At 38.8% G+C, this 27,973-nt stretch overlaps 1 protein-coding gene across 2 annotated transcripts; it reads left to right on the plus strand.

Annotated features, from left to right (window-relative positions):
* Positions 1-5,281: 5,281 nt before the first annotated feature.
* Positions 5,282-27,931, plus strand: LOC105527397 (zinc finger protein 474). 2 transcript variants are annotated; one of them, XM_011963700.1, is made up of 3 exons: positions 5,282-5,362; positions 24,514-24,694; positions 27,764-27,931. In XM_011963700.1, exons 1-3 carry the CDS (start codon positions 5,330-5,332, stop codon positions 27,913-27,915), a joined length of 366 nt encoding a protein of 121 aa, XP_011819090.1. In that variant the 5' UTR covers positions 5,282-5,329; the 3' UTR covers positions 27,916-27,931. The 2 variants fall into 2 exon arrangements, with proteins under 2 accessions (XP_011819090.1, XP_011819091.1); XM_011963701.1 differs by lacking the exon at positions 5,282-5,362 and adding an exon at positions 9,447-9,565.
* The last annotated feature ends 42 nt before the right edge of the window (positions 27,932-27,973 follow it).

Below are 27,973 nucleotides of genomic sequence, written 5' to 3' on the forward strand. Positions count from 1 at the left end.
TCTTGATTGTATGCATTTACTTCAAATGTTCTCATTACAGATCTAGAGATAGGGAAGCGTGTGGTCAGGATTCTTGTGCTTGTTGTTATAACACATACTTTGTGCTCAAGAGTGGAGCCAGCAGGCTGAGCACAGCATGTTCTCACTCAGTCATGATGGCTGCAAGTGGCTGGCTTGGGCCCCCAGCTTCCCTGGGAGACACCTTCCTGACTCACCCAGTCATCTGGAGGGGAGAATGTCAGGAGAGGCCAGCGATGGTCCTTCAGTGATTTGACTTATGCATGTAGACGAGAGTAGGGGGTGGTGGTCTAGAGGACATGGCTATATCAGAGCACACCCAACCCTGCTCTCAGGCCTGAGAACACACATGTGAATGGGAAATTGGCCCCGACCACAGTCAGATGTGTGCTGGCCTGTTTGGGGACCACACAAGATTCAGTAGAGGGCATAGAAAGGTCATCCAACATAGGGTCCCTTTGGCTGCCAGACTTAAAACAAGCTTGGGTTAGTTATGAAGGAGAAAACTCTTAGGCTTCCAGGGAGCATGAGAACTTTCAAAGCAGTGGGCTTTAGTCCTTCCTTAGAGAAGACATTTACCATTCCATAGTGCTTTCAGCAGAAAGCCTTTCCTTCACTGTAGTTTAGTTATGATTTGATCCTGCCTATGGATATTTTTCTTTCTATCATTTAAATTTTAGATAGGGCTATGAATTACTCATTTTCCATAAAGAACACTACTCTAATGATTATTAGATTTCAGAATTTCATCTGTCTGTGAAAGCTGACTTTTGGCAGCCTGTGACACTCATACATTCCTTCTTACAATTCAGATTTCCCTCCGGAATCCTTGGTCTCATTTCAGATTAGAACCAGCTATCTTGCCTTATGTTCTCACGGGGTTCAATCTTACAGTGAATTCAGGTGAGAGAAATAGTTTCAGAACTATGATCGTAGTACTTGGAAAACAATTCACTCCAGCGGCCCCACAGTCACTGTTCCACTGGCAGAATGAATTACCTTTCCCTCGGAATGTTTCTCCAGAATAGATTGGCTCAGGCCCCTTATGGCACCGATGCTCCTTTGATCCTTCTGTCAAATCTAAACACAAACACCGATTAGACAAGCTCTGCTCCAAGATCTCAGTGGGCATTTTGCATTGCCTTCTAACCAATATGCTGGCTCGACTTGTCTCATTGTTTCACATCCAAAGTATAGGACTGGACTCACTCTTCCTGATCTCCCAGGAAACTTGTGTAGGACCCTAAACAGTATTTAAGAGGAATAAAACTTTCGGTCTGGATTTTCATTTAAAAGATGGAACGGTCCTGGGACTGTGTATATGTATTTCATGGCGTAATGAGCAGGCATCATACTTCCTTTCTTTCCTCTAAAAGAAAAGCCTGGATAGGTAATACCCAATTTAGCAAAAATTTAAAAGTGGTGTCAATTCCAGATAAAACTGTGATTCATAATATGGATCAAACTGTATGTTAACATTTTAAATTTTAATGTCATATCTATTTAATGAGATTCTTGATGTCTATTTTAGTAAATGATTTTCTCAGCTATGCTGAGGAATATAATAATAGAAGTAATTATTCTTATTTTAATATGAATGAATAAATTTTAATAATTGCATTTAATAGTTGATAAAATTTTGTCTGTTTTTAGAAGCTGATTGTAATTCGTTCTTTAGCTTTAGGCCCTTTCAAGCTAATTGGAACAGAGCAGAGTTAGTTAAATATAACTATAAACCAAAATGAAACGTTTGCCTGGTAAGTTTTTATTAGTTAAGGCTTGGGGTTATTTTCCTAGGATTTCACTGGTAACATATGAAACACTCTTCCTAAAAACCTTATTCTATGTTGCAAAATATATATTGTTTTTCTTAAGGGGAACTATCTTGTCTATAATGATTGTCTCTCTGAACACTGTTTTAAGCTACTTTCAGCATCCTCAGTGCTCAGGTTTGCGCTAAAGCCCCATCAGACACATCTCCAGCATCTGGGGCTGCCATCTGGTGTTTTCTTTTAAAGTAATATCTTCTGAGCTATCAAATAATATTACTGACTTTTTCCTCCTTCGTGTTATCCCCAGATGTATTGGAGAAGGTGCCCTGATTAGATAAACTCCAGTTATTTAGTGCTAGAGTTACATATTTGATTTAAAGCTACAAATGTTCTTCTCTGGGTAAGTATCTTATTCTTTACAGGCAAAACTCGCAGTATGAAGAGCATAATCAGAAAAACCCAGGAGGGCAGGATAGATATTCTCGTATTTTCAAATTCTGTATGTGTGCATGTGTATCTATTGGGTAAGAAGAATTTGGAATTTAGGGGAAGGCGTGGAAGACAGGGAACTAACTTTTACTGAATAACTGTATGTCTTAGTCCATATGTGTTGCTATAACAAAATACCAAAGACTGGGTAATTTACAAAGAACAGAAATTTATATTTCACGGTTCTGGAGGCTGGGAAGTCCAAAATCAAGGTACCAGCAGGATTTTTATGAACTTGTGAGGAATGCTCTACTTCCAAGATGATAATTAGTTGCTAGATCCTCCAGAGGGGAGAAATGCTGTGGTGGAAGGGATGGAAATGCGAGAAGGGTGTTCCCTCTTCTAACCTTGAGCCCTTTTATACGGGTGTTAAGCCCATTCATAAAGGTGGTATCCCCACAACTTAATCACCTCACAAAGGCCACACCTCTTAACATTGTTGCACTGGGAAATATGATCCACTGTGAATTTTGGAGGAGACACCACCATTGAAAATGTAGCACTTTATGATTAGCACTTTATATACATGATGTCATTTTAATTCTCATTATATTACTATAAGATAAACATTATTTTCTGACTTTCTAGGTTGGGAGACTGTGGTTAAGCAACTTGCTTAAAGTCATACACTGGGTTCGAAAGTGGCTGTCAGAGCCATTCTAATTCCACAGATTCATATATGTTCATGTCACTATGAAAGGGGCATAGAAGTGACATAAAAAATGGGTATTGCTACCCTGCCAACCTGTGAGTGTTAGGAAAAAGAGGACAGAATTCCATTCATTCACTAATACTTATCATTAGGCCTTGGACTAAGTACTAAATATAGAGTCATAAAAATATAGGCATAGTTCTTGACCTCGTGGAGTTTTTAGTCCTATTGAGGAAATTGTATGGAATTTTTGAAAAATATACAATTTAAAATTGTGTTATGACAGTGTGGAATGGTGGAAGACAGACATTCAGGATCTTGGCTAGAGAATATCTATGGGAGGAAGATATTTCAGCTAAGACATAAAAAGTGTGAAAGCACTAGCCAAGATGAAACAAGTGGAGGAAGGGAATGGTTAGAGAAAAAGACATTCGGATAAAGGGCAGCATGTATGAAGGTTCTAAGGTAAGGAAGATCTTATAATGAAATGAAAGAGTGCACATGTGGCCAGGGCCTAATATGAGAGGGAACAGGCACATGGATGAGGCTGAAGAGGTAGCATAGTTTCCTCCAGCTGCTCTGTGGACACAGGGACATCAGTTGTTTGGTTACTGCAGGAACCCAGGTGACAGCTGGTGATGGCTTGGCCTATCATGTTGGTAGCAGAGATAAAGATAAAGTACAATGGGCAGATCTTGGTGATAGGTGGGATGTGGAGGGTAAGAAAGAGGGTCAAGGAAGACTCCCAGATTTCTACCTTGAGTGACTGCACTAGTAGTGCCATTTTCTAAGATGAAGAATACTGTGGAAGGGTTGGATTTGGGGAAGTAAGATCTATAGTTTAGGCCAGGCACGGTGGCTCATGCCTGTAATCCCAGCACTTTGGGAGGCCGAGATAGGTGGATCACGAGGTCAGGAGATCAAGATCATCCTGGCTAACACGGTGAAACCCCGTCTCTACTAAAAAATACAAAAAAAAATTAGCCGGGCATGGTGGCAGACACCTGTAGTCCCAGCTACTCGGGAGGCTGAGGCAGGAGAATGGCATGAACCTGGGAGGTGAAGCTTGCAGCAAGCCAAGAAGCACCACTGCACTCCAGCCTGGGTGACAGAGCAAGACTCAAAAAAAAAAAAAAAAAAAAAGTCTGTAGTTTAATTCTGGCCATATCAAATTCAAAATGCTTATGAGATTTTTTAGTTAAGCTGAATCTATGAGTCTGGAACACAGAAGGGAGGACTGGGCTGGGATATACATTTATGCATTATTAATATATATTTAAAGCAATCAGAATGAATACTCAGATAGAAAAACAGGCCCAGGGCTGAGTCCTGAGATACAATATTTAGGAACTAGAGGGGAAGAAGCTGGAGAATGAAGGCCTGGAGATGCAAGAGAAAGGCCTAGAGTAGGATGCCATGAAAACTGAGATCCGACAAATGTTGTAAATAAGGGTGTTGAAAACAGTGTTCTATGCCAAGAGGTTGAGTAGAATGAGGACCAAAAAATATTTGATTTGGCAGTGTGGATGCAGCTGCTAACTTTGGAAAGAACATAGTGGAGTGGTGAGAGCTGCAGAGTGTATGGAGAATAAAGATAGGTTGTGTTTTGAGAAGTATGGCTTTGAAGACTAGAAGAGAAACAGTAGGTAGGCTAGGAATAGAGATATTGGGATGAGAGGTATTTTTGAAATATGGGAGCTTCTACATTATGTTTTAATACTTAGGATAATGATCAGTGGAGAAAATGAGGTTGAAGAAGCAAGAGAGGTGATCAGAGATGGTGCAAAACCTGGAGAAAAAATAGGCACCAGGAGATGGGCTCACCAATGTGTGTGGAAGGAAGGACTTCGATAGGAGAGGGCAGTTCTTTGTTTCAGGAGAATGATGAATACAGATGAAGGCAAGACTGTAGGTTATTAGTGGGGAGATAAAGTAACTACTATCTGTTAGCTTGTATGTCATATTTTCTCGATGAAATATCAGGCAATCTTACCAAGCCTCTCAGATGAAAAAGAGAGAGGTATAAAGAGAGAGAAAAAAGTTAATGTTAAGAACCTTCTTAGTCCTTTGTCTCTCCATGCCTTCTGTTAAACTGAACTCCTGAAATCAAGACTAAGTCTTTTAGAATTATTTCCCTCTGTGACCTCCACTTCTTTGGAGGTGGTAGATGAAATATTCAGTGGGATCCTACTTGTAGATCCAACCATTTTAATAATCTTCAGTGGTCCTAGTTCACCTCCTCAGCTGTGCTGATGTCATGAAAACCAGCCTCGACCTCACAAACTACCCCTTGATGATGCTGACAGCTGGACTACTAATAGCCAACTCGCTGTGCCGTTTCTTCATCTTTCCTTGGTGCCAACCATGCCTGCATATCAGGGCAGCATTCCATGATCCCATGGCTCTCAGGTCAACAAACCACAACACTAAGGTAACAGGACCAGTTCTCTTCTACGTTGTTGGCTCCAGAAGCCAACCCAAGGGAATTTGTGTGTATGTATTACATGTGTGGAATATGTGTGTGTTGAAGGTGGGGAGAATTACACATTTTAGAGCAACAGCCTCATCAGTGAAATTGATGTATAGCTTTCTAATGTAAAAATTTAAAGGATAATACTCACCTGTACAAATCACAGTCTAATCTAATCATTTAAAAACTCATTCTTAACTTATAATTATATATCACATATTGCTGGGTAGAGAGACTGTGATAGACACAACTACATCTCCCAGAGCCCAAAGCCCAAAGCAAAAATAGGTGCTCTTTCTTTGTACTGGCATTTCTTTATGTGGCTTTCTGCTTCTCTAGAAAGAAAAATACTGACTGTAACTTCTGTGAGAGGAGAGGATCACATATTATAAATTCAAATATTATTTAGGCCTAAAATGAACAAAAGCCATAACATAGTTATACTCTCAAAAAGTTAATCTAGCTTCATTTCGTATGTCTTCAAAGCCTTTTTTACCCATCACTTGCTTCCGGCCCAAACACATGTACATCCACATTTCCTAGTGATCATGGATACTGAATCTTTATATAGTGAGTGAATGGATATAGCTCCAGCACTTAAAAATCCAAATTCCAAGGTCAACAACTACAATCTCTCCCAAAATTCTTAAAACTGCAACAAAGGTAGTGCAATGCAATCTGTAAGGAGTCCTTACTGAAACAGAAGTGATTGTCCCATAAACAGAATCTCACTGCTCAATGTGAGGCATAAGTTCAGCCTTATGGATAGGTGGGGAATTGAGAGAACTTAAGACTCCATCTTCTTCTCTCCCATTATGTTGTGCAGTGCTCATCTTCCTTACATCTCTTGTCTCTTTCTAACATTTACTTTATGAGGTTGTCTTATACATAGAAAGAAATGACCTACAAATTGAAGAAAGGGCTAGTAAATCCAGGAACTCAGTAAGTTTCCAGTATTCTCAGCCCAAGCACCTGCTCTGATGCCATGATCCCATCTTTAAAATCTCCCATGCTGCTGTCATATCCCCAGTTACATTTAATCAGAGAAGGTGGGAACATAAAGGTATCACTGGTCCCATCTTAAAGCTTCAAGTAATTGGAGGCAGAGAGTAGAAGCAAAGGATAAGGAGAGATCGGGGTCAACTGTGATAGGAAAATTTTTTTAAAATATCTTAAAGTTAGAATTATTTCTGGCCTATCCAAGGCAATGGTCTTCTTTTTATAGGAAAACTCCTCTTCTTGGCCTCCACCCCTGAGCAGTATGCTCTCTAACACATAAGCTGTAGACAAATCAGGCACTAGAAATAACCCAACATCCAAGTTCAGATCAGAGAGCATTTTTTTTCATCTTTTTAATTATATGCACTGGACAAATTGAGTGTCTGCCATAGCCCATGGGTTTTTCTTGTCTTTCCTCCATTTTCCCTTGTTTCTCCATTTTACTCTGTGACCTGGAAGCCAACTGGCCTAAGAGTCAGGCCTGTATCCAAACTGAAGAGCACAAGAACCAAAAACCAAGAACATTCTCCAACCATTTTCTTCAAGGAGAGTTATTTCAGACAAGAATTTGGCAAGACGTTTAATCAATACCTCAAATACTTCACCTTCCAACTATGTTCTTCTAAGATCAGAAAAACAAAACCAGAAATGGTTCTTATCTCAAATGTGAAAATTAAAAAAAAAAAAAAAAAAAAAACCTTCAGCTAGGAAATTGTGTTTCTTTCAGAAACCTAGACTAAATTAGAGCCTAATTTGGAATTCATTCTTTGACCTATATTTTTCAGCTTTGTAGCTCAAGATTAACAATTAAATAACTAAAACGTCAAGCACGAATTTGAAATATCAATAGTTCTTTTTTAAAAAAATAAAGATAATTTAATAACAACAACATTTCCAAATGAATGTCAAATCTTTCTTATGTTAAAAGGAGCAAAACAAAACTCCAAATCACAAGTAACAGCCTCTTTTATTTGGCCAATAGACAGGCCGGATTGGGAAATTCTTTTACGCGGCATCCAGTGATTTCCAAAAACAATTTAATTTCAAACAACGATCCTTCCAGATGTGACATTTGGGGAGAATTGTTTAAAAACACCAGAAGTAAATGTGAAATACCAGTGGTTTCTAAACAATCAAACTCTCCAATTGTTAAGGTTTGGGACTGAACTATGCAGTTACTCCTATATATTAAAATGCTATTTATACTTTGTATGTAAGACACGACTAAGAGAGTAGAAACTTAATTGTATACATTCAGACTCAGTCAGGTTGGTTGAAATTATGTTTTAAATGGCTGAAGGCAAAATTCTGATTTGGAGAAATGAGTCTCTGGTGGCCTTGCCTCATATTCTAATCTCCTTTGCATTTTAGCACCTTCTGCACTCTCCCTACCTCTGCCACTCCCACCCCTTGGTATTGTTGGAAGGGGGTCAAGTTAATTTTATAAACTTAACAGAAAACCATGTTTCATAGGACTGTTTGCATTCTGAAAACCTATCTGGGAGAAAGTAATGTTTGACCCAAAGGAATAAACTTTCCAGATAGTTGGGAGAGCAAAGGCGGGAGTTTTGCTAGTTTTCCCCCAGTCCTGTCCAATGGCTGACTCTGGACATGTAAGGCAGGGCATGATACCCCACTGACCACTGATGACTGTATCTCCCATGTTTTTAGAAGCAACTGGAATCAGACAGACCTAGATTCAGATCACAGATGCACAATTAAATTAAATATCTTTGAACAAGTTACTTAACCTCTCCAAGTCTCAGTTTCCACCATGAGAGGTTGAAATGAGAGGATGCCTACAAAGGACCTGGGATGGTGCTTGACAAAACTTTATCTGTGGGCTTCTCCCTGCCCACTTTACAGAAGACCCAACTCTCTGCAATAGAAACCAACTTTTCCACTTAGTAATCACTGTGTGCCTCAGTTTCCTGGTTTATAAAGTAGGGGCATTGAGCTCTGCCCAGAGGGTTATTATGAGAATAAATGAAAAAGCATGTAAAGTGTTTAGTACAGGGCCTGTTACTTAGTAAATGCTGGTAATTAGCTGCCATTATGCCACTTGTTCAGACATGTTTAATATTGCAATATACACAAGGATTTATAAAAGAGGTTTTAGCCTTTTTCATCAAGTATGGAGGGAGGAGAATGCTCACTCTTACTTCCTCCATCCAAACTTCCTGCATTCTATGATATGCCCTGTGCACTTACCACAGAAATCTCAATTATTTGGCTTAATGGAAGGAATCCGGAGTGTGGAAAATCTAAAACAGAAGCTAAGGTCCAAATTTTTAGTTTAATTTTATCATGGAGAAAGAGAAACACTCGTTGATGGAATGACACACATTCAAATAGCTACACAATCACATAATTCCCTCAGACCTTGGCAAAATGTGCCCTGTTTATGATAGCCTAGGATCCAGCTGGGAGCAGAGAAAGCAAAAATCCCCCAGACAGTAAATGACTCAAGGATTACCCATGCTTACTGTGTGCACAGCATCTTGGAAATCAGTCTCATGCCTTAAAGTACAGTTTCTTTTGCCTAAGGATAGGCTTCAAGCCTCCTGTCAAGTTCTGTTGCAATCGTCGTCATGCTTAAATTCAAAAGGAACAAGGAATCTTCAATGTGATAATCTCTGTGTCACTATCTTTTTTTTTTTTTTTTTTTTTTTGCTCTAAAGTACCTTTCCTACTATCCTACTACCTGGCAAGTTGTGTTTTAATTCCTCAGTCAATGATTCAGCTTTTGAGTGAAAACACTGACTCTATAGGAGATCTCAGCTAAAATGCAAAAATTCCCTTGATAGGTGACAAGCCCTTTTTAGTCACTGGCACATTCATTTCTTAGAAATGAGATATAAGGAAAATACCTTTTATTGGCGATATGACTGAGGAGAGGAATTGGAAAAATAGGCAGCTCAGAGTCACAAGCTCAGATGCTTTCAGGGGCAGAACAGGCTGCATAGAGGGCAACGGGGAGTGGTAGAGCTTGTGGTATACTAGAGAGTGAGCCTCACCTAAAGATACTCACATTTAAAACTTTTAAGAACATTGTGCTGGCCAATTAAAACATGCTGTTGATTAAAATGACTGTTGGTCCATCTGCTTGCAACCTGAAATCCAGAGCATAAAGCCAAGAGGAGGCAGTACCGTTGGGCAGTCCAGGTGAGACGTTGTAAAGACCCAGGCCTGGGCCAGGGGAAGACAGCTGCGGATGCTGAAGGAGCAACATGTTTGTGTGATAGCTGTGTGCAGGGGTCGGGGCGTACACACTTCATACCTGAGCGTAGGGTAACTCACCCCAGCAGCCAACTACCATTTGGATCACCTGTGGGAGTCTCTGGAACAATGAAGCTATTCTTCTGGATCAGACGTCTTGGAGCCAAACCTTCTGATAATTTTTAAGGACCAAAAGTCAAGGATGCTAGAGAGGCTGCACATCTGGAGACTAGTTTTCAAAATTAATCAGTCTGACTTCAAACATGTTAGTGGGCAGAGAAGTCAGGATGCTTCCTCCACTCAGCAGGTCCCCTTCTCACCCCGCCCTTGTATCCTGAGTAATTTCAAATGAATGGGCTCAGCACATGCCAAATAGGGATCTGTCAACCTGATACTGTCTCAGAGATAGAGCTTTGGACAAAGCTAAAAAATATTTTCTAAATAAAGGGGTTGGGTTGAGAGGAAAGGGGCAAAAAGAAAAGAAAGTAAATAAAGTAGTGAGTTCAAGATGGTCATTCCCACTGTTAGGGCTAGTTCTCAGTTCTGCACCCAGCACAGTCCCTGGCACATTGTCAGTAATCAGAAAATACTTCTGAGCAACAATATCTGGGCTTCAATTAAATCACCTAGTGAGGGACAGCCCTTTCCTCCACATGCGTTTCCATTTAGTGAGGGTCTCAGCTGTGTTTCCAGCAGATGTCTCTGGTTTATTTCTGCTCACAATGGAAATGCAGTATCAAAATCTAGAATCCTATTGTTTTATTGGCTTTTGAAATTGAAAAGCATCAGATTCATCCCAGACATTTATGGACTAGCATACTGTACCGGTTACCAGTCACACTCCATCTGAGAGACAAAGTACACATTGACATATACGGCCAGTTCTAGGCCCAGTTGTGAGATAGGGGAAGGACTGTCATGTCTATCTCCCCCGTGGTCATCATTTTTTAATTCTACATGTTGGGACTTGTCTTATTACAGATTAGTGATTACAACCATATGGTTGGAAAGTTTCTGAAGGTAGGAGTGCCTTTTTTCTGATTTGCTCCAAGTCGCGGTTCAGGCTTACAGGGGCTATTTCCCTTGCAGGATATTCTCTTACCTCTGAGTTCCCTGAGTTCTCTTTGATTCTTAGGTTAATGAATAACCTCAAATGAACACAGGAAATATGACTGTTTTGATGTAGGGATGATGCAACCTACAAAATGTAGGTTTGATGTACGGATGATGCAATCTACAAAAAAAAAAAAGACGATTAAACTTTCTGCATTTAAAAAAATATTTCCAAGTAATGTACAAAGCATGTTACTTGGGAGAAGGACACAGGCATTTCATTTGCATACATATTTAGTAGTAACATAGTTTACATTTTGATGTGGCTCTTTGGCAAAGGCCCACTAAAATGACCTCATCAAAAAAGCAGAGTGTTTTTGTAATGGTTACAAATAAATCCAGCAAATTACTGCCTTCCAATGTGTGAATGCAGGAGGCTTCCTCTATTCCCTGGTAGCAGATGGGTAATTGTTCCTGTGCCCTTCTAGAGCCGAAGTTCTCAGCTGTCTCTTTCCGAGCTGAATGACCCTAAAGAAAATAATTGTAGACTGGAGAGTAGACAAGGGCAAGCACAAGGAAAATATAAAGGAATAAATAGTGTGACACAAGAGGAGCCTTTCAGTATCCCTAAAATCAACTGTAGATGAGGACTAACTGAATTTATGTGTGTTTTGTGCATACACACACACACACACACACACACACTTATATACTAATGAACCTTGAAGTTCCTCATATGTTGGAAGATAAGAAACTTGTCAGTTATGTCTCTATTTTATTATTATTATACTTTAAGTACATGTGCACAACATGCAGGTTTGTTACATATGTATACATGTGCCATGTTGGTGTGCTGCACCCGTTAACTCGTCATTTACATTAGGTATATCTCCTAATGCTATCCCTCCCCGCTACCCCCACCCCACGAGAGACCAGTGTGTGATGTTACCCACCCTGTGTCCAAGTGTTCTCATTGTTCAGTTCCCACCTATGAGTGAGAATGTGCAGTGTTTGGTTTTCTGTCCTTGCAATAGTTTGCTCAGAATGATGGTTTCCAGCTTCATCCAAGTCCCTACAAAGGACATGAACTCATCCTTTTTTATGGCTGCATAGTATTCCATGGTGTATATGTGCCACATTTTCTTAATCCAGTCTATCATTGATGGACATTTGGGTTGGTTCCAAGTCTTTGCTATTGTGAATAGTGCCACAATAAACATACGTGTGCATGTGTCTTTATAGTAGCATGATTCATAATCTTTCGGGCATATACCCAGTAATCAGATGGCTGGGTCAAATGGTATTTCTAGCTCTAGATCCTTTAGGAATCACCACACTGTCAGTTTAATTAGATTCCATTTCTCAATTTTGGCTTTTGTTGCCATTGCTTTTGGTGTTTTAGACATGAAGTCCTTGCCCATGCCTATGTCCTGAATGGTATTGCCTAGGTTTTTTTCCAGGGTTTTTATGGTTTTAGGTCTGACATTTAAGTCTTTCATCCATCTTGAATTAATTTTTGTATAAGGTGTAAGGAAGGGATCCAGTTTCAGCTTTCTACCTATGGCTAGCCAAGAAACTGGTCAGTTATGCTTCAAACAGACAAGATGCCATGCACGTGGGTGCAAAGGGACAGTCCTGCTTTTATGTTACTCATCTCTGGCTGCAGGGCTCAGGTCCTGAAACGCTAGGGTTGAGCTTTTCTTGGTGAAATCTTATGTAAATGGGGTTGCTTCTTAATGGACTTTATCCTACAAAAATATAATGTCCTGAAAAAAAGTCTTGATAAAATATTTTCTAATTTGGTCTTTTTATTTGTTTACTTTTGTGGTTATATACTTTGTTTTTTGAACTAGGAAAACTTCTTGGGAGACATATTAAAGAGTTTAGAATAGAGATCATTTGAAATATTCCCTAGGTCCTGGCAAAAAATAACTAAAATACATTACTTGATTCTGGAATTTCTTTTACAATGTGTAATGCGGACTTTGAACTGACTGCATTTCATGGGCATGGCAATGCAAAAATACTCCACTAAACTGTATCTGCACTAGTGTTTTTAACCAGCTTTATTGAGAAATAATTTGCAAACAATAAACTGTATCCATTAAACATGAGCAATTCAATGAATTTTGATGGTTTTAGAAACCTATTATATCACCACCATAACCAAGACATAGAACATTTTCATTACCTTCCAAAATGTCTTATATTTCTTTATCACCTTCCACTTCTAGCTTCCAGGCAACCACTAATCTACAGATTAGTCTGGGTTTTATATAAATACAATTATGCCATGTGTACTCTTGTGTTCGGTTTCTTTCAGCATAATGATTCCGAGTTTCATCCACTGGTGCGAGTAGCAGTAGTTCTTTTTATTGCTCAGTAATAGAGCATTGAAAGACTGTATTCAACTTTCTTGCTCTATTTATGGATGTTTCAAGTTGCATTCGTGTTTTGTTTTGTTTTACGTTTTTTGTTTTTTGAGACAGAATCTCACTCTGTTTCCCAGGCTGGAGCCTCAGCCTCCCTAATAATTGGGATTACAGGCACCCACCACCATGCCCAGCTAATTTTTGTGTTTTTGTAGAGATGAAGTTTCATCACGTTGGCCAGGCTGGTCTTGAACTCCTGACCTCAGGTGATCTGCCCGCCTTGGCCTCCCAAAGTGCTAGGATGACAGGCGTGAGCCACCACACCTGGCCAAATACATGTTTTTTTATTGTGACTTCAGAGCTTTAGTGCAGGCAGAACCAATTTGCATTTCTCCAATATGGGAAAACCAAGATGGTTTAGTGTATAAAAATTATAAATTGTCCCATCTGGCCCATTTCTTAATCTGATTGTGTCTCAAAGATATGAAGTCCTCATCCGTGCATTCAGGGCTCAACACAATCCCCAAAATTGCCCTCTCTTTATCCAAAACAGCATAACACCTTAACGTGACTGATGCAGCTCTTATTATAGAAAGCCCTTCCTTTCAGTGTTATTTGTCAAATCTCTACCCCACTATTCTGACAGCAGGATGAAGTCTGGGATCTGGACTAAGGTGGAAAGGCAGAGAGCCACGGGAGACATTTAGAAAAGGTCGCGACCTTCAACTATTTTCTCAAGGTCTAATCACTCGTGTTCCCACCCTATGTGGAACAGATTGATCTTCACTTGTATACTTCCTCTAAGCAGCCTTCTTGTTTCCATTATGGGCATTAGGGCTTTCAAGTTCACATACTACAGTACTATTAAACAGTTGTTGTAAAGGTCAAGTTGTTTAGCAGCTTGCCTAAAGGAGTTCTTCTCTCTCCAGTACAGTTCTACCATTCAATAAACCCACTTCAGATATTATCCACTTCATTGGCTTCTGATCAAAACACTTCCTTTTCTTCCTGCTTCAGACTCCTGTGGCACTATGTTCCCATATCATGATACTTACACCTTTTGGCTTGTAAATTAATAGTTTATATGTTTACCTCCACAACTAAGGAGAGTTAAGGATTGGGATTCCCCACAACCTCCAGCTTGGTGCTGGAGGAAGTAGATGAATGAAGGCATGGAGACAATGGAGACAGCAAAGTTGAGGACCGTGGCCTCTAGCTTAGGGAATAGTGTCCAGTTTGGTGTGGCTCAAAGATGTGTTTCGTAGGGGCTAAGATTGGCCATGGCTGAAGTCGGCATGAAGTGCTGGACTTTACTCTGTAGCCACAGAGAACCACAAAATTACTGAGATCATGTTAGAGAGGCCAAGTTTGCACAAAACAGTCAAGTGGGGCAGGGACGGAGATAGTCGAGAAGATGAAAATGACATGGCGATATGTCAATCCAGCTAGAATGGGCAATACAGGATCCAAAGGATGGCCTGGTTCATCCATCCACCAGATTACCTGCCACTTTTCAAAATAAGATGACTAGTACCACACAGCCCCACTTAGTTGCTTATGAGTTCATTTTTTGACTAATGCGTTCAGGCGCGGGAAACAGCCTAGACAAAATTAAAACATCTGTAAGAGTTGCATTTAGGATTATCTTATGGTGGAAATGGACTCATGCTAAATCTTGTTCTCAGATTATTTTTCCAGACATTTGTTACTGCTCTTTAAAGTAATGGAGCAGAATTCTAGGATTTCAATTATGTTTCATCATACAAGTATTTAACTGATATGTACTCAACTATAAACAAGTAGCAAGATAAAATAGTATTGGAATAATGCAACTTAAAGTACTGTAAGTATTTTTATTTTGTATTTAAAAGGAAAATGTTTTCTATTGACAACACTTCTGACACCAAATGTGTGGATTTTCTCCCCTACGGCAACAACCAGTTCTCCAGTTCTCCGGACAACTAAGTGTTGTCCCAGAGTTAGCGCAGACCTCACAAGTTGAGGGCTCAGTCTCACAAGACTGCCCCCCAGCTTCAGAAGCCAATCACAACTACTGGGAAGTCAGGTTACTCACACTTCTCTCAACTTGGTTAAAAACTGAATTTCCCATGATCCTCCCTTCATGCTTAATAATTAGCTCTAACAGCTCACAAAACTCAGGGAAACATTTTATCGTGTTATCTATGTTACCAGTTTACTATAAATGATTACAGATGAACAGTCAGATGAATAGGTACATAGGACAAGGTATGGGGTTGGGGGTGGTGTGGAGCTTCTGTGACCTTTGGGGGCACCACCCTCCCAGCACCTCAATGGATTTGCCAACCTTGAAGCTCTTTGAAACCCTTCATTTGGAGTTTCTATGGAGCTTCTATTACATAAAAATAATTGATTGAATCATTGAACATTAGTGATTATCTCAATCCCCAGCCCCTCTTCCCTCCTCAGAGGTCAGCGAGTAGGGCAGAAATTTCCAGCCCTCTCATCAGGCCTTGGTCATTCTGGCAACCAGTCCTAATCTTTAAGCTGTCTGCGGGTCCCAGCCACCCGTCATTCATTAGCATACAAAAAGACACTCACCACTCCCAGGGATTCCAAAAGTCTTAGAAGCTCTTGTTTCAGAAATGGGAAAAGGACCAAATACAATTTTAAAAGCTCCTATCAACCCTATCACTCAAGAAGTTACAATGGTTTTGAGGGCTCTGTGTCAGGAAGTAGGTGCAGAGATCAAATATGCATTTCTTATTATGCCATAGCCTTGTAATTTTATGCTATGCAAAACCGTATTCATTCCTAATACTAACTCTAATTCCAACTACTAGTTTGTTATAATACTAAATTATATTATATACATAATCTTGGAATATCTTTTATGAGTTATTTCAGGAATTTTCAGAAAGTAATTTAGTCTGCATTATTTTACCTTTAAGGCTGATTTTATTACCCAATCCAGATTAACTTTTAACTCCAGAGCTGATACTCTTTTTTATTACTTTTTATTATAAAAATGATACAAATTCATTATAAAAATTCAAGCCATTAGGAAAGTATAAAAGTTACCCCAGACTCCCCTAACTGGACCTTAGTGGATATCATTCCAGGCATCTGTGTACACAGACATACATAAGTAGACATGTATATGTTTTCATATAAGTGAGATTATTAGCAGAGATAAATTTAATTGACTTGCATTTGACAAAAAGACACCAAAGTGAAACTAATAATTTTGCTGAATTTTAGGGTAATATTTCTTCACTAAAAGTTTAGTTTTTAAAAGGACCCACTAAAGTTAAAAAAAAAAAAGTAATTATTAAAGGATTTGCAAAACATTAACCTCAAATTTTAATTTTACACTGCTTCAATTGACTGTTTCACATGAAAATTGAGGAATTTAATGTCATTAGCTTCTTTGTACTGCTCCTTCCCCTACTAATTTTGATAATTTTATATCCTCTTCTCTATAATTTTTTTTTTTTTTTTTTTGAGACGGTGTCTCACACTGATGCTCACACTGGACTGCAGTGGCACAATCACAGCTCGCTGCAGTCTCAACTTCCCGGGCTCAGGCGGTCCTCCCACTTCAGGCTACTAGTAGCTGGGAACTATAGGCACATGCTACCATGCCCAGCTACTTTTTTATATTTTTTGTAGAGATGGGGTCTCACTGTATTGCTCAGACTCAGGCTGGTCTCAAACTTTTGGGCTCAAGCAATCTACCCTCCTTGACCTCCCAAAGTGCTGGGATTACAGATAAGAGCCACTGGGCACAGCCTCTACAATTTCTATAGTTATTTTGCCTCCCATGATTCAAGTGGACTAATTGCCACTCTTTTAGTCACAATCTCTATATTTTTTAGCTTTTTTGTTGCTTCATCCTTGATTTCTTATATTAACTAATTTTTTTCAAAGAGAATCAGAGGTAGAGTGGCTATATCATGTATTTATTATACAGGGACATTTTAGGGAGTAAAAGAAGAGCTATTAATATTAGCCAAGACAACAGGTATATAATAAGACTATTCTAGGCAAAACAGTACTTAGAATCACCCTAAAGCCAGATATGGTGTGTTTTATAAGTTCTTGAATGCTTCAACTCAGAACTTTCTGAGCCATTTAAACAGTGCCAAATGGCCCCTTTAGCAATGAATTATCTATTGGAAGAAAAAGTTTGGCTCTGGCTAAAAGCCCAGTAGCTCACTTCCTGGGGCTAAGAGATGGGTTTTAGGGAATCTACCAATCAATTGAAACCATATCCACAATTCTGTATACATGTGCATTTTTCCGGGGAGATCACTGTGACACTAATCAGATTTTCAAAGACTATTGCTCCATAAGCATTTCTTACCAATTTCTATTTCATAAGGTGATGCTTGGATCACATTCTCTGAACTCCCTTGTAAATAACATCACAGAACTATACTTTCACACTATAAGTTATCACTTCGTATCTTCTGTATAATTAGTATAAGAAGTGAACAAATGTGGGCTGAGAGCGGTGGCTCATACCTGTAATTCCAGCACTTCGGGAGGCCGAGGCAGACGGATCACGAGGTCAGGAGATAGAGACCATCCTGGCTAACACGGTGAAATCCCATCTCTACTAAAAATACAAAAAATTAGCTGGGCGTGGTAGCGGACGCCTGTAGACCCAGCTACTCAGGAGGCCAAGGCAGGAGAATGGCGTGAACCCGGGAGGCAGAGCTTGCAGTGAGCAGAGATCGTGCCACTGCACTCCAGCCTGGGCGACAGAGTGAGACTCCGTCTCAGAAAAAAGAAAAGAAAAGAAAAGGAAAGAAATAAACAAATGTGGAGTGTTTCTGATATTTTGTAAAACTGCTAGTAATGACTTCCATTTTAGTTTTCATTATATCTTTTATTAAAATTCATAAATTCATGCAATAAATTTAGTGCTAGGAATATTTTTTTCCTTCTGACCAGCTGTCATAGTTCTTTCTGTAAACTCTGTTAGTTATTGAATTGTGTATTTCACAGTGGTTTCCTTCTAGCCTGTACTATCAGAGAGGTCATCTAGAGAAATTTGAACCTATCTGAAATACAGGTATTCTAGTCTTGGTTTTCTGAAATAACTATGTCCATTCCTCTTTTATCCAAACCTCTCTTAAGGTTCTCCGACAAATCTGTCTCTTTTCTTGGTCCTTAATCTTTCTCTCCTGCTTCAATAGTGATACTATGATTATTTCAAACAGTAACAATGAATGGATGGATGCCAGGTGATATATACAATAATTAGGATAAAAGTAGTTAAATATCCACTTCCCTGTGTGTTACACAAACCTGGCCTAAAACATTGAACATGAAGTGTTCCTGACAGAGAAAAGACATTAACAGAAAGAAAAAGATGCTGTGTGGAAAATAATATGATAATTCCAATAGTGGCCAGCAAAATAATTGAAAGCATATGAAAAGTTAGTGGATTCAAGTTAAAAGCTTTCCCTAAAGTGTTCAAGTGCCTGCCTATATCTAGCCTAAATCAACTTTCCCAGGAAACTGAGAGGACCAAACCAAAATTGTAATGAGCCCTGATAGACTTTTATGCACACTTACATAGATTTAGTGATTAACATTTTGTAAAAAATGTCTTTTACCTTGGTGTTCGAAAAGTAATGCCACACCAGCAAAATATTATCTGAAATGTTACAGGAAAACTGTTGACCTAATTCTTTGCTCTTCAGCAACCTCAGACTTATCTACTTCCTCTTTGCCTTCCTTTGATAACACTTTCCTGAAGTTGGCTGGTCCTGGCAAGGGCCTCCATAGACAGGGCCCCCTGCCCTCACATAACCTCCTCAGCCACCCTTCCACCGCCCTCCTTACTCTGTTATGCCATGCCACTGAAAGCTACAGACTGCGCGTTTGCTAAGAGGGAGTCTTCTGCTGATTCTGCCAGAGCTACAGTCCCTTCTTTCTGTTCCTTCTTTCCATCCCCCACACATCCACTTCTATCTGAAAAAAGTCAAATAGGAAAACCCTGGACTGGAGAAAGAGGCCAAACAGGAAAACCTTGGCAGCTGGGGCAGTGGCAATAATCACAACTTGGAGATTGCTCAGCTTTCCCTGGAAGTTTCAGACTGACAATTGTAAAATCAGTGAAAAATAAAATAGGTCTTCTTATCGCTGTTGAGACCCACGTGGATGTATTTTTCTCTTCTGCTATGCCTGGGTTGTTTGCACTTCACTAGAGCATGGCTCGGGAGTAAGATGCTCAAAACATAAGAATATGGAGTATACTGCAGGCTCAACTGAAGTTCAGACACAAACACAGAGCATGGGACAAGCTTTAGAAAATATAATATAGACCCTCTTTGTCTTTTTATGGTATTAATTTTCTCCCACATCCCTTTCAGTTGTTTGGTGGATGTCTTCTGACCTCTGTGTCTGCCTGTTTTCTTCTAACTTTCCTTCCAAAGGAAATCTTCTGACAGGGTGACACAAATGTCTTCATTTATGACCCATGCCATTTATTTTGCTTATATGCTTGGTTAAATACTGGATTTGGCCCATACTTTCCCTGTGGAATTGTATTAAATTCACTATTTTCAAAGTAAAAAGAATAACTTCTCATTTTAAACTAAAAATCTGCATTTAATTAACCTTTCCAGTAAATAAACATGTAAAAAAAAAATAGTAAGAAACATTTAAATGTCTTGAAAAGTTTTGTTTATGCTTTGTACTTTCTGTTAGGTCTTTCTTGAATTTCCCAAATATTTTTAATGTCACTTTTCAATTGTTAGAACCCACCATATGGCTAAGAAAAGAAGGATAAACAACTATTTAGTTATTTTGATAAATGTAGACAGTTTATTGGCATAAGTTAGTATAGAATAACAGAATAAAATATTCCACTTCAAATAATACCCTTTTTATAAAAACTTCAATCATCCAGGGAGTCACTTTATTTTCCCTTTTTGCGTGGTCTATGTAACTGTGGATTTATTCACCTAACATCTCTTTTAATGTCTGGTAAGCAGAAATCATAAATGTGTTTCCTTCTGGTTTTGATATTGCTCTGTGCAAGGTGAAAGTCCCAATAGTTATAGTTAAAAGTAGGCTGATCATAAGACATACACATTTACCTAGTTTTATTTCCCCAAAGGAGACCACACAATCAGCTTAATTTGTTTCTGTTTTCATGCCACCTGGTGCTACTAAAGAGCATATTGAAAAAAAGTCATTTAATTCCAACAAAATTTCTTGCAGCTTCAGGTAACTAGGTCTTTTCCATTATTCAGTGACTATTCTTCCCTAATTGAATCATTACTACTTTCCCCAGAGCGCATAATCCCAGCATCTTTCACTATTCTATTTCCCAGAATTCAAATCTCTTCATTCTCTGAAGATCACTTTGCCTCATACTTAGAAGACTAAGTCCACGTATGTGAGCTCCACCAATGCCTCACTTCTCTGCAAACACGTTTTCCCTTTCTCTAGCTTTCCTTTTTTCCCTTTTCTCAGAGGCTAACACCTCCAATTATGCCCTTAATCTCATCTTCTACTGCCTCCTCTGTGATTTTTAATTATCCCATTTTACTGGGGACCTATCATCTTTTCCTCTCTACCTAAGGCAGCCCTATCCTATAAACAACAACAAAACAAACCTTTCGGGAGGCTGAGGCAGGAGAATGGCGTAAACCCGGGAGGCGGAGCTTGCAGTGAGCTGAGATCTGGCCACTGCACTCCAGCCTGGGCGACAGAGCGAGACTCCGTCTCAACAACAACAACAAAAAAGAAAACAAAAAAAAAAAACCTTTATTCTACTTTGCTTCTCTCTCAAGTTTCTTTTCTGCAAGTTTTTTGAAAGTGTGTTGTTCTCTTCCTTGACATAATTTTTAACTCCTAACAATTTAGCCTTTACCATTACCACTCCTTTGGAACTAATCTCTCAAAGTCCCTGCTATGGAATCCACTGATAACTCCATCTAAAAGCCTTTTCTCAGCCCCTCATTACACTCTGTAGCATCTGACAGCGTTGATGACACCGTATTTCTGGAAACTAGAAATGTTCCCAGAATTCCGAATGGAATCTTTTGTCTGCATGCCCTGTTTCTTTAACTGCAAATTGGAACCGTTCTCTGTGTTTTCTGGCTATAATTTCCCTCATCCAATATCCCTACTATAAATATTCTCCCAATAATTTTTCTCCACATATTCTTTACATACTCCTATTTATAGAATTTTCACGGTTTTAAACATTTTTTTTTTTTCTGTGTGAATAGCTCTGAAATAAATGAATACTGAAATTGCAGGCCTGTATTTCCTGTTTTGGCTGGATTTATTTGTTTAAATTCTACAATTACGTCAAACACAACAGATCCAGAACAAAATCAAGGTTTTTCTGCTTCCCTAAATTACCTTTTTGGATTTATAAATTTTATTTGTACTCTGTGCGATGCTTTTCTACAGCTCTATCCTCAGATTTAGACAGGCCCTGTGCTCCTAAAATGGTAGAGGCTTCCGCCAATGCCCAATCCTCTCCCCAATGTCAGATTGTTACCTCCTATCACTAGGTGTAAGACTTGGTGGGTAGGAGAGAATACACAGATGGTCCCTGCATGCCTGCCCCTTAGAGGGGCTTACGCTCAGCTACTCTGCCCTTTTCTTGTAGCAGACAATTATGTCTCATATAAAGTTTGGAGCTTGGAGGCTTTTTCTTGGTACTATTGATCTATCTTCAAACTTAGGTAGGCCTTTTAGTTCATCTATTTATCTGGCAACTTTGAGTCTCCAATGGACTCAAAAATTATGATTCTGTAAGCTATTCAATTTGTTCTCATTGTTTAGGTTGAAGCAATGATTCTTGTGCTTTTCTATATCCTAGACAGAAACTGAATTTCCCTATTGCATCTTATCCTTAACTCTCCCATAGATGTGGTTCTCCTAAGAACAAGAAAACTAAGAATTTGAGTTCCAGTAGTTTATTTGGGAGGTGATCTCAGGATTCTCCAGTAAAGGAATAAGAAGAGAGACAGTGAAGAGAACAAAGCCTAGCTAGTGTGTTAACAAGTGACTATGGTCCAGTCACTCTGGGGACTTCTGGAAGACTATATGGAATGAACCTTGGTGAGAAAGCTGGATAACTATTCGCTGAGTCTCATCTGCAATTGATGAGCTGCTCTGCTATGGGCAGAGCCTCCTCCCGATCAAAAAAAGCAAAGAATCACAAGTGCTTGCAGTAGAAAGTTGTTGACATGATCCCAACGTGGGCAGGCATAATAGTGTTAACAATGTCTGTTATAAACTTTCTACTGACATTTATTACTTTTCCTCTCAGATATATGGGTGTACTAGAGCCTGGTGTTACTGAGAAGAGGAGTTATGCCTGATTTATCTTTGTATTCTCCCGGCATAGTAACTTGGATATAATAGTCAGAAGGCAATCGATCAATATTTATTAAATGAGAAAATATAATTTATATAGTATCAATATGAAGAATTCTGGTTAGCTCTTTTTTATTTCCTCCAAAGCCCATGTCCTCACCCCAATCCCAAGTACTCAAATAATATAGTTTAATCTTTTAATTGCCAAAAAGATAACATCACCCGACTAGTGGGGATTTTTTTTAATCACATTGATTTTCCAGTTAACTTAAATGTGATATAATTTTAAAATATGATTTCCAAATCTAAGCTTTATCTAACTGATTTTTTTTTTCTTTTCTTTTTAAATTATACTTTAAGTTCTGGGATACATGTGCAGAATGTGCAGGTTTGTTACATAGGTGTACACGTACCGTGGTGGTTTGCTGCACCTACCAACCTGTTAACTACATTAGGTATTTCTAGTCCACCATCCCCAACAGGTCCCAGCATGTGATGCTCCCCTCCCTATATCCATGTGTTCTCATTGTTCAACTCCCACTTATGAGTGATAACAGGGGGTGTTTGGTTTTCTGTTCCTGTGTTAGTTTGCTGACAATGATGGTTTCCAGCTTCATCCATGTCCCTGCAAAGGACATGAACTCATCCTTTTTTAAGGTTGCATAGTATTCCATGGTGTATATGTGCCACATTTTAATCCATTCTATCATTGATTGATATCTGGGTTGGTTCCAAGTCTTTGCTATTGTGCATATTGCTGCAATAACCATACATGTGCATGTGTCTTTATCATAGAATGATTTATAATCCTTTGGGTATATACCCAGTAATGGGGTTGCTGAGTAAGTGGTATTTCTGGTTCTAGATCCTTGAAGAATCGCCACACTGTCTTCCACAATGGTTGAACTAATTTACACTCCCACCAACAGTGTAAAAGTGTTCCTGTTTCTCCACATCCTCTCCAGCATCTGTTGTTTCCTGACTTTTTAATGATCACCATTCTAACTGCCATGAGATAGTATCTCATTGTGGTTTAGATTTGCATTTATCTAATGACCAGTGATGATGAGCTTTTTTCCATGTTTTTGGGCTGCATAAATGTCTTCTTTTGAGAAATGTCTATTCATATCCTTTGCCCACTTTTTGATGGGGTTGTTTGTTTTTTTCTTGTAAATTTGCTTGTGTTTTTCTTGTAAATTTGTTTAGGTTCCTTGTAGATTCTGGATATTAGCCCTTTGTCAGATAGATAGATTACAAAAATTTCCTCCCATTCTGTAGGTTGCCTGTTCACTCATGATAGTTTCTTTTGCTGGACAGAAGCTCTTTGGTTTAATTACATCCCATTTGTCAATTTTGGCTTTTGTTGTCATTGCTTTTGGTGTTTTAGTCATGAAGTCTTTGCCCATGCCTATGTCCTGAATGGTGTTGCCTAGGTTTTCTTCTAGGGTTTTTATGGTTTGAGGTCTGACATTTAAGTCTTTAATCTGTCTTGAATTAATTCTTGTATAAGGTGTAAGGAAGGGGTCCAGTTTCAGTTTTCTGCATATGGCTAGCCAGTTTTCCCAATACCATTTCTTGAATAGGGAATCCTTTCCCCATTGCTTGTTTTTGTCAGGTTTGTCAAAGATCAGATGGTTGTAGATGTGTGGCATTATTTCTGAGGCCTCTGTTCTGTTCCATTGGTCTATACAGCTGTTTTGGTAGCAGTACCATGCTGTTTTGGTTACTGTAATCTTGAAGACAGGTGGCACGCTGCTTCAAGTTTTGTTCTTCTTTTTGCTTAGGATTGTCTTAGTTATATGAGCTCTTTTTTGGTTCAGTATAAAATATAAAGTAGTTTTTTCTAATTCTGTGAGGAAAGTCAATGGTAGCTTGATGGGGATAGCATTGAATCTATAAATGCTAGTAGTATGTGTAGTATGGCCGTTTTCACGATATTGATTCTTCCTATCCATGAGCATGGAATGTTTTTCCATTTGTTTGTGTCCTCTCTTATTTCCCTGAGCAGTGGTTTGTAGTTCTCCTTGAAGAAGTCCTTCACATCCCTTATAAGTTGTATTCCTAGTTATTTTATTCTCTTTGTAGCAATTGTGAATGGGAGTTCACTCATGATTTATTTTATGTTACTTACAGCCAACAATGATACGGCGTCCACCAACAGTTGTTTGCTACATTTGTGGTCGTGAATATGGAACAAAATCCATTAGCATTCATGAGCCACAATGTCTGAAAAAATGGCATAATGAAAACAACTTGTTGCCTAAAGAGTTAAGGAGACCAGTACCTAAAAAACCAGAAGTCAGGACCATTACTGGTAAGTTCCTAGAAAAAATATTTGAGTGCATAAGGGGAGACTTTTCTCTCTAAACTAATAAGAGCAGAAGTATTCTCTTTTTTTACTTGTTCAAACGACCAAAATCAGCAACATTTCCTGCTTTGGTTAAAGACAAATAAGAAAAACAGTTCTGGAATGCCTATCCAAAGTATTATCTTCCGATGCTGAGACATAAAGACATTATGTCCTGGCAACACTGTGCATGAGAGAGACCTATAGGAATTTGCTCTATTTCCCAAAAGTTTCTTTCATATATCATCAAACCCTTTGAATGTAAAATAAATAATAAAATATTTTAAAAATAAAAATAAATAAAACTTAAAAAAATATGAAACTTAAAAAAAACCTTTGGGGGCCGGGCGCGGTGGCTCAAGCCTGTAATCCCAGCACTTTGGGAGGCCGAGACGGGTGGATCACGAGGTCAGGAGATCGAGACCATCCTGGTCTACATGGTGAAACCCCATCTCTACTAAAAAAATACAAAAAACTAGCCGGGCAAGGTGGCGGCGCCTGTAGTCCCAGCTACTCCGGAGGCTGAGGCAGGAGGATGGCGTAAACCCGGGAGGCGGAGCTTGCAGTGAGCTGAGATCTGGCCACTGCACTGCAGCCTCGGCGACAGAGCGAGACTCCGTCTCAAAAAAAAAAAAAAAAAAAAAAACACCTTTGGGAACATCCAAAGTCATGTTTCCAAATATGAATGTGTCTTGGTGTTCATAGAGCAGGGGTACCAAACTTGAATTTTCACCAGGTCCACTAGTCAGGTTATGACATTGAGTAAATGGTCCGTGTGTACAACAAAGGGGAGGTAAGGACTACGATGAGGTGTGGAGCATCAGATCACTCTAAAGGAGACAAGCCGCTGCCCAGTTCCAGCTGGTGTTATCATTAAGAAATTTAGTCCAATGTACTCATATCTTTCAATAACACAAAACAAACTAGAAATCCAGACATCTATTTTAAGTTTCCAGAATTTTTTGCATTTAATCGTTTGTAAAGCCTGGTGCAAACCAAATGAAACTGAAACTACACTGCCATGTTTGGCCTCATCACGAAGCCTCATGCTTATTCATTTAGGGTGTGAGAATAGTTAAGAAAATGTTTTTGCTATGCAAGCTCAGACTTATCATATTTTGACCATTGTCATTTTCTCAGTAGATCCCCTAAACCATCTCATAGGACAATGTTGGTTTTAAGAGGAGTATCTTTCAATTTATCCATTGTCCTATGTAACCACATAGGACAATGCAATGCTGAAAAGTACCTTGGGGGGTCATTGAATGTCAATTAGTCCAAGGCACTTGTGTCAGAGATGTAACACAAGGAGAGTTTTATAACAACCCACAAAGTAGAGCCTAGATTGTATGATAAATTCTAGTTCCTGCTAGATCCTAGCTATTCACAGTCCTTGCCAAAAAGAGGACTTTACACACAGGTGGGAAAAGAGCTGAAGATGAAAACAACCAGCTACTGAAATTAGAGAATTTTCCACAAACAGGTTGTTTATTTCATTGAAACTCTCTTTCCAGCATTTCTCACTTGGTGTCAAAATCTGTTTCCTTCCCTTCTGATCTTTATCACTTTCTCTGCTTGACCATAACTACCAGAAGGCTAGAAGTAAGAGGAATGATTAGTCTGAAAGCCCTGGTGGTTCACCATTCTGTTACTGCCTACAGATGGAAAAGATAGGTCCTATAACTGCATTGTCTTCCTCTCAGTCCCATGTTATTTATCTCTGAAGATACTCTTCCTCTCTAGGTCAAAATAATTCATATTACCATTTTTATCTCATGAACTCATTATAGTCACAGGGTTCAACTAACCCCTCTTCCTCATCTGAAGTCAAAGCCCTATGCAAAAACACTTAGAAATGTGATGAGTCACCTTCAAGTGAGAGTCAATGACTACTCTGGAATTTTTGAATTCATTTGAAAACTCATATGAGTAACGAGAAAGTCAGCATCATTCTTTTCTCATTTTTCAAAGCACTCAAAATACACATTCATATCCCACATAGACAGTGACGTATGCTTTATCCAAAGAAGAAATACTAGATTTTGCTGGGATTTAAATTCCCATGGAGCAGAAAAGTAAGAATTAGGAGCAGACATGTTAAAAAATTTAAGGTTCACTGCGGTTGTGTGAACCATTAGATAGAAATAGTATGTGAATTGCCTAAGCTGTAATGAAGTAATCTATGCTGTGCCAAAGATAAAAACTAAGTAATATGTTTCTGAGTGCCTTGTTACATTTTGGGGGCCTATTTTCAGTGGTCCTAAGATATTGTCAGTTTAATGTACTAAAGTCATTCTATTTTAACTAAGGTTTACTAAAGCTAAATCCCACATTGTTTCTCTAAAATAAAGCCATATGCTTTTTTTCCCTATGCTCTGCCAATGAAGATTATACATTTCTCATCTGTCTTTGTTATTTTCTTAAGGACACATCTTTTTGTCAGATTATTCTGTTTGCATTCTCCACTTTGATTACTTAAATAATATCTGAGTTTATGACCATGAAGAGATGATAAGTTTTTAAGATACAATTCATCTTAAATTCACTCTCAACTGTCAGTCTTGGCTTCTAAAAACATTCCACTGAAGAATTACAGAAAAGGAAAATACAAATACATGCTGATTCCCCTTTGTAAGCTTATATTTAGAGTCAACTGAAAGAAAGCCAAAAGTTATATTTGCAAAATAATGATGTATATGCAAAGATGTTAATAATTAGTGAAGAATGCATATCATAACTTGTAAAACAATGTCTTTCCTTTTTAAAATCCAAAGAGTGAAAACCTCTGTCTGATTCCCAGCTAACTTTACTCAACCCTTGAAAGAGCGAGCAGCCCTTTCTTTTTTGGAGGCAAAAGTAATATGATTTGTTTAAAATACTCAGTGAACAGGTATTTCCTGAAAATATTTTCCATAGAAAGTAGAATATGGTTCTCCCGAATAAAAACTGATCCATTTTACCTTTTTCTTTCCTTTTTGTTTTTGGTATTTTTTTCCCCTTTTTTTTTCCTTTTGCTTTTTCCCTTTAACTTTCCAGCCAAAGGCTTCTATGATCTTGATGCTTTAAATGAAGCTGCTTGGACAAGTGCCCAGAGCCAGTTGGTTCCCTGTAATGTTTGTGGGCGTACCTTCCTGCCAGACAGACTGATTGTTCACCAACGATCTTGTAAACCCAAAGCCGCCAAGTAAAGCCCTTTTCTCTCTACTGAAGTGTTACAGGAATTAATCCCTTTGAAAGAGATTGGGA

The sequence above is a fragment of the Colobus angolensis genome, unplaced genomic scaffold, assembly GCF_000951035.1.
Source record: "Colobus angolensis palliatus isolate OR3802 unplaced genomic scaffold, Cang.pa_1.0 Scaffold62, whole genome shotgun sequence".
NCBI lineage: Eukaryota > Metazoa > Chordata > Mammalia > Primates > Cercopithecidae > Colobus > Colobus angolensis.